Source organism: Mytilus edulis, chromosome 4 (genome assembly GCF_963676685.1).
Source record: "Mytilus edulis chromosome 4, xbMytEdul2.2, whole genome shotgun sequence".
Lineage (NCBI taxonomy): Eukaryota > Metazoa > Mollusca > Bivalvia > Mytilida > Mytilidae > Mytilus > Mytilus edulis.
In genome coordinates, this window is record NC_092347.1 from 21,251,889 (window position 1) to 21,265,872 (window position 13,984).

At 32.4% G+C, this 13,984-nt stretch overlaps 1 protein-coding gene across 1 annotated transcript; it reads left to right on the plus strand.

Moving 5' to 3' along the window:
* The first annotated feature begins 11,586 nt into the window (after positions 1–11,586).
* LOC139521294 (forkhead box protein I3-like) lies at positions 11,587–12,732 on the plus strand. Its single transcript, XM_071314769.1, has 2 exons — positions 11,587–11,739; positions 12,037–12,732. Exons 1-2 carry the CDS (start codon positions 11,587–11,589, stop codon positions 12,730–12,732), a joined length of 849 nt encoding a protein of 282 aa, XP_071170870.1.
* The last annotated feature ends 1,252 nt before the right edge of the window (positions 12,733–13,984 follow it).

Here is a 13,984-nt window from a genome sequence, read left to right on the forward strand (position 1 = left end):
TTTATTTCTAGATGGTTTGCAAAATAGTTCAAGGATAGATGTTTAGTTAAAGATTAGATTATCGGGTATATAACGATAAGTTGATTGATGATTGCTAAAAAAAATGTGAACTAATTGATGCTTGATAGTTCAATGATAGCTGTTTAGTTAAAGATTAGTTATCGGGTATATAACGATAAGTTGATTGATGATTGCTAAAAAAATGTGAACTAATTGATTTTAAATAGTTCAAGGATAGATGTTTAGTTAAAGATTAGATTATCGGGTATATAACGATCAGTTGATTTATGGTTGGTAAAAAAATGTGAATTACTTGATGCTTAATAGTTCAAGGATAGCTGTTTAGATAAAGATTAGATTATCGGGTACATAACTAAAGATTAGATTATTGGGTACATAACTAAAGATTAGATTATCGGGTATATAGCGATAAGTTGATTTATGGTTGCTAAATAATTTGTGGATTACTTGTTGCCTATAGATTGGTGGATTGTTGCGTGATTGTTGAATTGATAATATAGAATGATTACTAGTAGTATATAGATTGCTGGTTTCTTAATGATTGGTGAATTGTTGGGTGCTCAGTGATTTGTGGGATGGAATCAGGTTATGTAGCTAAGTAACATAGGATAAATAATTGATGAATTAATGGTTCAAAGGAATTATAAATCCAAAGGGTGGAGTTTGGAAAAAGGTTCCCAATTCAATTAAATAATCTTTTCGGCATGTGTCTTAAACAGCTTCTCACAACCAAAGTATATCATGAACGAGAGGTTTATCATCTGTAAACCAGGTGAAACTGTTTAAATTGACTCAAAAGGGGCAGAGGCGAGCCACTGGTACCTCAAAACAAGATATAGATATAAGAAGATGTGGTATGAGTACAAATGAAAAATCTTTCCATCAAAGTTTCAATTTTTATAAGCAAAATACATTATAGGTCAAAAAAGTACGGTCTTCTACACGGAGCCTTGACTTACACCGACCGGTACGCTAAAGAAGTACTAGGGTAAAACCATTCAAACTTACCTATATAAAAACGATTAACATGAAACACTTATGAACCACTCTAACAAACGACAACTACTGAACATCAGGTTTCTGACTTATGACAGGTGCAAACAAAGGTAGCGGGTTTAAACGTTTTAATATGTACCAACCGTTTCCCTTACCGAAAGAATAGTGTAACATCACAACTTAGAAATACACACAACAAAATATCAACTGACATGGCATAACTTAATCAAAAGACATATAAACACAAGTGAACAGACACTGAAAGAAATATTTTGATCTATGATACAATGTAAATACAGCCTCGAACAGATTGGAGTCGTCAACCTTTAAGGGTAGCCAATCTAGGAGAAGGAACACTATGATTCAAAACTACTGCCGCGTTGATGCTACAATAGTATGCAAGAGAAAGGCTTAAGGTGACAACCTCGAAGAAAATCAAGATTCGAAATATGTAACATCCACCATGTACTTCCGGGATCACACCATCTGTTCCGTAAAGATGAGGTTACCTCGACAGAAAACCTAGAGTATTGCAGATGGCGGTGTTGGGTCATAGAGCATACTCTAACAGACTACAACACCACGCACAAACAGCTATTAATACACAACTTCATAGTTGCCGAAAGAATAAGCGGATTGACCGTTCCCTGGTGTAAGGTATAACTTTCCTTATACCTGGGAAAGGCTTCAGGTGACAACATCAGAGAAAATCAAGATTGGGAATCTGCAACATTCTTCCTGTACTTCCAGGATATGAACATTTACTCACAAGTTTTTGTGTAGTAAACCCGACAAACAGCTAGAAGACGGTTGTGTTGGTCTATATTGTGCACTCAAACAGACAACAACACGCACATATAGTCATTGCTATATAAATTCTTGTTTGCCAAAACAATTTGTGGATTCGGAGTTTCTGATTTATTGGTTGATGATTGATGATCGATTGTTGAATGATCAGTTAATTGTAGTATATCAATATACAATTAAGAAATGAAATTATAATTTACTTGTGTAATATTCATTAACCATTCCTTGTTAGCATTCAATGACATTGGTCTTTAAAACTGTAATAGGTAACTGTGATATAATCTGGTTTAAAATCTTGGTATTTAAAATTTGTTTATTCTTTCTTTTTAAATACTAGTAATGTCCAGACAATAACAATATGGTATTGAATACCTAAATGTGTGAAATACAGTATGTTACTGCTACAAACACATATACTCGTTTCCTGTTACTGCCATGATATATTTATGGTGTATTCCTCCTTCAAAAGGGCTATTTATAGTTTGTTCCTGCTACAAACATGCTTTATATAGATCGCTTCCCGCTACAAACATGCTTTATATAGATCGCTTCCCGCCACAAACATGCTTTAGATAGATCGCTTCCCGCTACAAACATGCTTTATATAGATCGCTGGCCGCTACAAACATGCTTTATATAGATCGCTTCCCGCTACAAGCATGCTTTATATAGATCGCTTCCCGCTACAAACCTGCTTTATATAGATCTCTTCCCGTTACAAACATGCTTTATATAGATCGCTTCCTGCTACAAACATGTTATTTTTAGTTTACCTCCCGCTACAAACATGCTATATACAGTTTGTGTATGTTGCAAACGAGTAATTTATAGTTTATTTGATTACATACTTTATTTAGCATTACCGAAGAGACATTGATTGTCGAAATGCGCATCTGGTGCAGAAACATTGGCACTGTTGATGTTACTACCACTGGGTCGATGCATGTGCTGGTGCACTGATAGTCCCCGATTGTTTAACCATCGCTGTAGCCAGTACTTTGGGACTGGCATGGAAATGTGGATTTTCGTGTTATTAAACTTTGCTGTTACAAAATGCTATACTTTTTGTCCTTTTTGGTTTATAGCTCTTCGTCCTTTTAATATGCTTTTAATTTTTCAAATATTTTGGCCTCGAGCATCACTGAAGGGACATTGATTGTCGAAATGCGCAGTTGGTGCAGAAAAATTGGTACTCTTAATGCTATTACTACCACTCGTTCGATGCCTCTGCTGATGGGTTGATAGTCGCCAAGAGTATCACCATCCCAGTAGCCCGTACGTCGGTACTGGTTACTGGGATCAGGATTTTGTGTTATAATTTCCTGTTACAAAATTTCTGAAATTATTTGAAATTGAGGAATGTATCTCCCTCATGCAAACCCTGATTCCTTACCCAGCTTTGACTATACTTTTTGGTCTTTTTGTGTTTTGGTTCCAATGTCTTCTTCCTTTAAAAAAGCTTTGGATTTTTAAATATTTTGCCCATGAATATCACTGAAGAGACATTGGTCGTCGAAATGTGGATCTGGTGCTGAGAAATTTGTACCGTTTATGTTATTATAAAATCAAATCTCGAAGTTAGTCAAATATGCATTTTTTTTAATTTTTTATTAACTCTCAAGGTAAATTACCAACTTTGTATGTGATCCCGTGAGGGGAATTCTTTAATGAATGTTGATTACGATATATATGTATGTCAAAGCAAGCTGATGTATTGAACAAAACGATAGGTATTATTTTCACTAAAGAGTACAATATAATAAGACAAAAACTATGTTTATTTTGAAAATAATTTGGTTGGAAATGAAGCTTGTTGTTGAAAATCATATTTGCAATTATTGTAGAAAAATATGACAAAACAAAACCAGAACACCAATAAAAATCAAATCGGAAAGTCATTTATTAAATGGCAAAATCAAAATCTCAAATACCTGAAATTTTTGAAATACAACTGTCATACTCCTAGCTTTTTACAGGCATTCGCTTATGTTTAAATGGTGTGTGAAACCTGGTTCTATAGCTAGTTAAACATTTCACTTGTATGACAGTCGCCTAAAATTTCGTCGCATTGGGTAAACTTGTTGATGCTTCTGAAAAATTATTACTGTATTTAAACATAGTTTTTTTACACTTTCGTCTGACATTTACACGTAAAAAAAACATTTATTTTTTTACGAGCATTTTAGAGTTTAAACAACTAAAGTTGCCGTTGAATCATATAATTTACAGCTTATATATATGCCACATCTTCTTTTAACAACTCTTTGGGGGGACTTGTGGATGGCTTGTTACAAGACTTCTTGACTTATATATATCTCGCCCACACTTTTAAATTTGTATTTAATTTCAAGCTTTGTATTTCCATATATCCTCTTTCCGGTACCTATATATTATAGTTTTTGTTACATTTTCCGCCCCTGTAATATACATGATATATTTTTCATTTGATTTTAACAAGACAATTCTAAACTCATTGCTCAAAGATTGAATGTTGGAAATTATACAATAAGTTGTATATTTTTAGACATATGCACGGTGAGAGCTCGTTCAGGGTCAGTCTAAAAAATATTTTGGTATTTATTGGTTGAGAAATTTCCACAATGATTAAGACTAAATTATAGTAGCCAGATCAGTTATTATACCGATTGTAATATATTCCGCAGTATACTATTTTGGCTGTGTGTGATCATGATTCGCGTGACAGTAAATGCATATTTATCGAAAGACTCGTCATAGATACAAGTATCAAAATACTGTTATCCGTTGACTGAAGTTAATACGTTGCTTTTGGAATTCATGCGAATCCCTCCGTTGGTAGCTTTATTTATTCTGCAGTAAAAATTAAATACATTATTTTTTGTAGATTTCTTTGCCTATTTAATCATTTAATATATATTTAGTTTTCAATACGTACGTTTACTTTAATACAAGGATATATTATAATCAACATACAGCAAGTAATACTGTTCATGGGAAAATCTAAAACGTTCGTACTTCGTGACGTTAATGGGCTCGCTATTATTTTTCATAAAGAACAATTATGAAACCGGCATTCCTATACTTAGTATCTTAACAAGTATGTTATTTAAATTTGTGTCACTTAATCACTTCTATTCATTATTGTTTTGTAATTTTTTTGATGAATGTATCCTTTTTATTTCACCTGGCCAGAAGGGCCAAGTCAGCTTTTCTCATCACTTTGGGTTCGTCGTCGTCCGTCCTTCGTCGTTAACTTTTACAAAAATCTTCTCCTCTGAAACTACTCGGTCAAATTTAACCAAACTTGGCCACAATCATCATTGGGGTATCTTGTATAAAAATGTGTCCGGTGACCCGGCCAACCAACCAAGATGGCTGTCATGGCTAAAAATAGACATAGAGGTAAATGTAGGCTTATATCTCTAAAACCAAAGCATTTAGAGCAAATCTGACAAGGGTAAAATGATTTATCAGGTCTATCTGCCCTCAAATTTTCAGATGAATTGGAAAACCTGTTGTTGGGTTGTTGCCCCTAAATTGGTAATTTTAAGAAAACTTTACAGCTTTTGGTTATTATCTTGAATATTATTATAGATAGAGATAAACTGTAAACAGCAATAGTGTTCAGCAAAGTAAGATCTATAAATAAGTCAACATGATCAAAATGGTCAGTTAGTGAGACAGTTTGCAAAGTTTCATGGCCATATGGTATATGTTAGAGAAACTAGGGTCATTTCAGTATTGACATTTGGATGTTTATATTTGACGTATAAATTAAATATCTTCAACTGTCAAGATTTTGGCCTAAAAATTTGAAATTTTGCTTTTTAAATGCTCTTGAATATTATATATCAAGTATTAAAAGCATCTGAACACTCATTTTATTTATCAGATGTATTGTAATTATTCAAAAGTCAAATTTATATGAGCCTATGCCAGTAAATAGGGATTTTCCAATTCAGGGAAGCCTTATATAAATATGCATTTTTCTCAGCCAATTTGAAGTTTTGAAGTTTTTTAAGCCTAAATTATTCTTTCATATATATAAAATGTACTTTAAATGTATAGAAAAATTACAAAAAGCACACCACATGAGTATAAAATGGTCTTGGGCCATGTAGTTCTTGGAATTATTTAGGGTCGATTTAGGCGGTAGCCCATATTGACATATAAAAATGCAAACAGAAGCTATCAGAAATGAAAATGTGTTACTTTTTGCTCATTTCTATGCTAAGATGTTATGATACAAGAAGTCTTATTGCAAAAAGGACTCTTGCATTTAAATTTTTTGAAAGACAATATGGTCTGACGGCCAGTTTTTCTACTTTTCAATGGAAAACTTGCATTCAGTTATAGTCTCAATAGGCATAAATTTGGACCACTAACTATCATACAGAAAAAAATATGGTAGCCTATGAAAGGAGTAAGGTGTACTGAATATAGTAAAATGTTTTTTTTTACAGATTTAGTGAAATATTTGTGAAGGACTACATATCTGATGTACAAAGCTCTTCACATTTTACATACATCAATTAGGCCCTTTAACCAGGGCCATGAATACAAAATATGCTGCACTTCTTTTCTGTGATAATCTACTTTTCTCTATATTCAGAGTTCACAAATGGTTATTTAAATTTGATTTGAGCATAGAAATCCAAATATCAGGGGAAAAAAGCTGTCAGTTAGAAAGTCAGCATGCCTCTTAGGCATAAAATGTTAACTGCTTTAAAATGCTTATTATAGCCGTAGAATGCCAAAATGGCATATTTTAAAAGAATATCTGTAAACCAAAGATGTAAATCCTTTACTTTGATTGCGTTTATCAAATTGAAACCAGCAAATCATTCAGGAAAGTTGCCAAAGTACAGAATCTAGATTTCAGGAATCCATCTCTTATGCCCGAGAACACAGTTATTTCGTAGTGCATTTCTTTTAGACCATAAATTCAAATTAAAAAAATCGCACTGCTCTTTCTTAAAAAGATTTTTATAGTGTAGTGTACAACCAGTGAGACAAATAATATCAAAATTATAGAAACTTCTACCTGCTCTAACTCAAAATATTGACAATTCTGTGTTAAGGGGGTGTAAAATTCAGTTTGACAGCTTCAGACTTGATAAAAGGAGTAAGTTCAGTAACACACCTTTTTGGCTTCAAAATATAGCAGTTTTAGAAAACTGTGAAAATGTAATCGTTTAGATATTTATTGCAAAGTAGAATGCTTCTGCTACATAAATATGGGCGGTTTTTGACAACATAATGCACAGATATCAGGTACTAGCATCATTAAGTCATGCAAAATTACTGAAATCTTCACAATTGTAGCATTTTAGTTAAATTCTAGACGGTTTCCGTCTGATATGAAAGTGGCCGCATTCGTGTTCATTCATAATATTGAAATGTAAGTTGTATTTGATGATAATACATAATATGTATAAATGTTGAGGATGAACACGGATGCGGCCACTTTCCTTTTTTGACAAAAACATCTGAAAAGTGACGATTTTTGGCATATTTGATAGATTTTTCATATTTAAGCTTGAATCGGGGCGTTTTAAATGACTTATTAAGTTAAAATCGTCAACATTAACTAATTGAATCAATTGAAATAGACACTTAAGTGTTTAGAAAGTGTCTAAAATCTTTCGTTAGATGAACTTGAAAATTGAGGCCGAAATCGGCCCTTACCGGACCTACTCCTTTGACCTTTTTTCAACTGGACCAAATCACTACTTAACATAAAGATTCAGCACCCAATTTTTTTTTAACATGTAGTTACATCCCCCTACTTAATATTTCATGCATTTAATATCAAGAAATAAATTGGGAAAGTGTATTAAATAAAACATGCAAGTTATTCACTGTTTACACTAGGGACTATATTCGTAGACAACGAAAACCAAAGAACGATAACTGTGTCCCTGGACCTCATAGGACAAAGAAGTTATACTAGTATATATGAATTATATGGTATTATATGCAAGTCTAAATTGAAAACGTTCAAACCTATGAATGCGTTGGATAAAAACTGCAATTTTTAGACTTGTGCATGCAAAACAAACGTATAGTTAGAGGGGTCTAAATACGGCACAAACAACATTTTCAAAAAGACCAGTACATTTTAACAAAACGCATTTGACTAACAAGGCAATATTCAAATAAACTTATCCTCAGATGTAACAAAATTAATCTTAATTATTCTTCTTATATTCCTGTTCTGTATTTAACGATATGATTTGGTTGAAATGCATTAGAAATCTACAATTGAGGTTTTTTTCCCTATTTCCTATTACTAGTATTCTAACAAGAAGTTATCGAGACGTTTCTCAAATTAGAATGCATTACTTATGATAAGTGTTACTTCAATCAAAATTTTTTCTAATTTTCCAAATATTACAACGACTGGCATTTAAAATTGTGCACAGTACAAAACTAGACTTCAGAAGTAAGTAAATGGCCTCTGAATCTTGAAATATAACTAATGTCATTTTATGCATGGTGTCTCTAAATTAAAACTTTAACTGTGTATAGCAGCAAACAGATGTCTCGTTTTATGTGCAATTCATAGATTATGCCCATTGATGTGACTGCCTTTGTTTTGGTTTAAATCACAAACAGGAGTTGATATAAAAAATTAGGTAATGAAGTCACAAATCAGTACATCAACGACGAGTGTTTATGTGCATACATATCAATTCATCTTACAACCGAGCAACTATCACAACATTTTGTATTCGAGAAATTAATGTAGCTTTCTAAAATTGTCTTGTTCTTTTTATCACAATAAAAGCGTAACTTTTTTATAAATGATTTTAGGGCAGCCCTCTCTACATTTGGTTATGTGAAGGCCTAGAAATTTGGCTGGGTTAGGAAGACAATGAAAGAAAATATCTCGTCTTTCAAAATAGGCAAAATATTTTTGTGATTTAGATATTATAAATAGAAAGCTTAGTAAGAAGAAATCAATGTTAAAAGTTTGTTCAAGTGAATGTTTGTTTTATTAGTAAATGATACAAAAAATGTGGAATTTAGAATAGAAAAGCATATTTTGGAAGTTTAGTCTTAAACGGTTACTAACAAATCCGTCTGGTTTTAAAGATTTTATGAACGAGACAGTTTTCTTCAGTATTATCCAGTGTCTGCAAATAACTTCATCATGTACTACCAAACAGACGATTTAAGCGTGGGTTAATCCTAGGCCTTTCAGAGGGGAAAAGTTCAGTTGACATTTCTACAGCAAACCTCGAGATCCAAACTTTTAAAAGCAACAATGTCGTATAAATAGCTGTAACACTAGGATCTGTTTTTACACTATTGTATACATTTTTGTAGTTTACAGTCATGAAACTGGTCCACATGAGATAATACATTGAACACAAATGCACGACTTTGATCTCAAAAACTTGTTGCATGTTAACGTTGTTTTACTTGAGTTATGCTTATACAATGAATACTGTTACAATCTCTCAATATATAATTGTGTTTATTCTTCCCTTCTATAATGGCTTAAGCATGGTTTGGTAGTTACTAGGCTGTCGTTGCATTCTTTTGTTTTTGAAATAAAGTATGTTGCTGCTAAAAACAGAAATGAATGATGTGTTTTCTACTGCAAACATGTTATACATAGAAGAGGGGCGAAAGATACCAGAGGAACAGCCAAACTCATAGATCGAATATAAACTGACAACGCCATGGCTAACAAAGATATATACATTGCCCTTGCTTTTAAAAGTTTGTTCCTACTTTTAACAAACTATTTATAGATTACTTTTACTGCAAACATGTTATATATAGTTTCTTCCAGCTACAAACCTACTATGTATAGTTTACTCAAACTGCAAACATGCTATATTTAGTTCCTTCCCACTACCTATATACTATATATAGTTTCTTCCCGTTTAAAACATACTATATATATAGTAACTGTTGTTGTTTGCTGTGAACATTCCACATATAGTTAGTTCCTCTTTCAAACGTGTTACTAGTGTTGTCATTAAAAACATTGCAAAATTGATCTTCAAAGAAAGTCAAGGCCTCTGAATCCTAACAAAAACACATAATTCAATAGTTTCGTAGTTAACACAAAAAAATCTAAATTGTGTATAGGAATTCATTCATATGGTTCAGATTAGTACTAATTAAGCATCTCAACGAAAAAATATGTGTCGGAGGCAATTACACGGAATAAATTACAGACAGACAACACTGTTGAACGCTTGTTAACATGGTTTATCAGTAATTGATACCCAAAAAAATTAAAAGAGAAGAGCATATTCTTCCTGTTTCTCCGATCAGAAGTTCCTGTTTTAAACTTTTCAACTTAAAATTAAGGTGGTACCCAACACTTTCACTAAAATTATTTCTGCTCGTTTAATTTTCATAAACTTTTGTCAAAGTATTTACTTTGACCCCTTTAACAAAAATATAAAAATTTTGAAACAACCGTTTAGACAGAAAAATTACACTGGTTACATAGCAGTTTGACAAACACCAATTTTGATAATTGAGAAGCTTAATATTCCTTTTACAACACAACGCAATTTAAACGTTTAGCCGACTTTACAGAGTTATCTCACTGGAGTGTTAGGTACCTTAATTCCTGAATAGTTTCTAACAAATTCGTCCAAAAGGTTTTTTCAAAGGAATTTGAAGGATGCAATAAACGCGACAGTATCAATCAGTGTCTGCACACATCTACATCCCGTACAACAACACAGGGAATTTAAGCATTGGTTAACCCTTCCAGACATTGCCTGATAGAGGAATTAAGGTGACATATATATATAAACAGGGCAAACTTTGAAGGTCAAACTTTCAAAAGCAACCATGTCGTTAAAATACTATAAAACAAACTGCCTTATTCAAATTAACAAAAGTGTATAGTCACGCAACTGGGCCAAATTTGAAAACTGTCATGACCGTAAGCTTGATCTTATAAACTGTAGAATATTACTGTTGCTTCACTTGAGTTATGGTCCCACCATGCGAATTGTTTCCATGTTTTATTTTTCAATTTTATGTTCCAATCTCTGGATATTAAAGTTTGTTTTTAAACTATAATTATGTTATATTTAGTTTGTCCTTGCTTCAAACATTCTATTTATTTTAGTTTGTTCCTGCTAGAAACAAGCTATTTATGGCTTTCTCCTACTACAACTATGTTATATATAGTTTCTTCCCGCTACAAACAAACTATATATTATTAATGCTCTTGGGAGGCATTTACTATGTAATGAGTATTAGAGATGAGCCGCTTGAATAGGTCACTTTTTCATGCTCCATGACATATAACAAACTAAGATTAAATATATAATCATGTAGGTTGTTATTATCATTTACTTGATTATATCATAAGTATTTGAAACTAATCATCGAGTTTACTCTTTCTTTACGCGTACTAATAACAACATGAATAATGTTGATGATCAGTTTCCATATTATACTATTATAATCCAGTATATTGCAATTACAAATACAAGATATATCTTATATTTTGTTAAAATGAGATGAAGGCAATTGTCAGCTTCATTTAATTTTGCTTTTAAAGTTTTTATAATCACCTGATCTGTTCAATTATTTTAGAATAAAAAATGCCGTTTAAAAATATTGACCTTTTACGTACAGATGATGCTATTAAAATCAAATCAAGTGATTAGGAACTGTGAAAAGGAACAGTGTGTAGCTTACACTGTCAACAAATGTCTCAGCTATATAAACTCGTTCGCAAAATGTATATGTTATTCTTTATTCTTCTCTCAATTAAGTCTTAGAATTCTAGAAACCATGATCAATTCAAAGTTCATCGATTATACTGTAGCAGGTATTGAAACAGTAGGAGGAGAATCTATTTCGAGCGATTATGATAGAGTCGAGACACCTTCTAAATGGACAAGTGACCGTAAAAGTAACTGCATTAACGGTGAATCTATTTCAAAGGTATGTTGAACTATTTGTACGAGCATGAAAAATATTGACGACTTTTTTGTAACTATCTATTGTCATGATATGTAGTAAAAACACTGGTAAAACGTAATAAAGGTTGAGGTTTCTAAATTTATATGTAAAACACCAAACTGGTTATTATTAACTCTTTCATCATTCTTATAACTTGACAATTAAAATGTGTACAAAATAAAATTACATCTTGTACAGAGCATAAATGATATTATATATATATATATAGATATGTTTGTACTTATTTTTTTATAATGCTTATGTTTTGTTTTGTTTTAGAAACGGTTATGTTCCAATGATTTAAAAGAGAAGCCACCACACTCTTATATTGCCATGATTTCCATGGCAATATTAAGTAAACCGGACAAGAAAATCTTACTTAACGATATATATCAATATGTATTGGAACATTTTCCATTCTACAATAACGAAGAAAAGGCATGGAAAAACAACATACGGCATAATCTTTCTCTGAACGAGTGCTTCGGGAAACATAGCAGGTCTAATAGCGGAAAGGGTAACTATTGGTCTATACATCCATCATGCATGGAAGAGTTTGCAAAAGGAGATTTCAGACGTCGGCAAGCACGGCGGAGAGCACGGACTAATTCTATAAAATCTGTCAATGGTTCTTCTAATGAAAATGACTTCCGATACAACTTTGGATATGTCCCTATGACATCTTCGTTAATTGGGTTCAACTCAATGAAAGGATCACCAATGAATACAACCCTTCACAATCCAATCCACTTTTTTCAGTCTCCAGTATCTGAATTTGGAATGACTGCACCGCCCTGTATGGCCACCACTCCGTCTTTTGGAACCAACTCACCATTTCATGTTACACCATCAGCGTCAAAGGTACGATCTTTTAATGCACAATCCGCACATAGTATGAAGTCATCATTAAGCTCAAAGACGAATCCAGTATTTTACCCATCTTGTCAGATACAAAGAGGGTTTCTTGATTTGTGAAAAAAACAACATATCCCATATTTCCCATGATATGGGTTTAATTTACTTCATTTGAAGAAGATAACGCCAGTACAGTGAAATCAGGGGTTAGTGAAGATGCTGAAAAATTTTGTTTACGCTTACAGGTCAGATATAAACAATTGTTTTAAGTAGTAAACTGCAAATAGATTTTGTATATATAGCTAAAACGTAGATGGGCTCAATTGTAATACTAAGATTGGACTAAAATAACATATTTATGTATAGAGAAATTGCATTTGAAATCGATGGGTATTGTAAGTTTTCCTCAGGAAATCAAGTCAGACAAATGTTGTGTGTTGGATGTACATTGATTGGTATTTGAGTCTTATACCTGATTTGTTTAAGCTTTAAGTAGCTGTGAGTACCCTCACATAGGCTCTTTGTGTTTTCTTGTTTTATTTAGTTGTTTATTGGCTTTATATCGATCGCTTAAGCTAAGCGTTTTCAATCAATTATTTTAATTTGCTCTTGCGTTGTAGTGTTTTATCAATGTCCATTGCTGAAGATAAGTTATTTATGTTTTTCTTGTTTTATTTGTTGTTTATGTGCTTGATATCGATCTCTTGTGTTGAGCCTTTTCAAAGGCCTATTATAGTTTGTTATAATGTTGTTGTGTTTTACCACAGTGACGGTGACTGTCCATGGCTAGTTTTTGGGTGCAGTCAGACATGCTTAACTCCGCAACAATCAGTATGTGTCTGTCGCAAGTCAGAAGCCTGTCATTTGGTGGCTTTCGTTTGGATTTTTTTTTAACATAAATCAGGCCGTCACTTTTCTCGTTTGAATTTTTTTGCATTGGCCCTTTCGAGGCCTTTTATAGCTTGTTGTGCGGGATGGGTTTTACTATTGTTTTAAGACCGTACGATTACTTGTTGCTATATTTGGTGGAGAATTTTTTCATTGATAATCATATTCTATCATTTTATTCATTAATTTGTATATATCTTTCCATTTAAAGTACTATGTAAAAAATCTTTTTTAAGCATTGCCAAAGCTAAACATTGAAATCTAAAATTGTTAATGTTAATTTTGTTGACTTTAAAATATTTCAGAATAATATTTGTGTACATGCATTTGTACGTTTCAGTCAAATATATCACTTTATATCATGTTAATGAATCATTGTTTGTGCTACAGTAGTAGTTTATACCATTATTTGAAATTAATAATTCATGTTTATCTCCAAATGGAAATATCATATTGGCACAAACAAAATGTATAAAACATTATT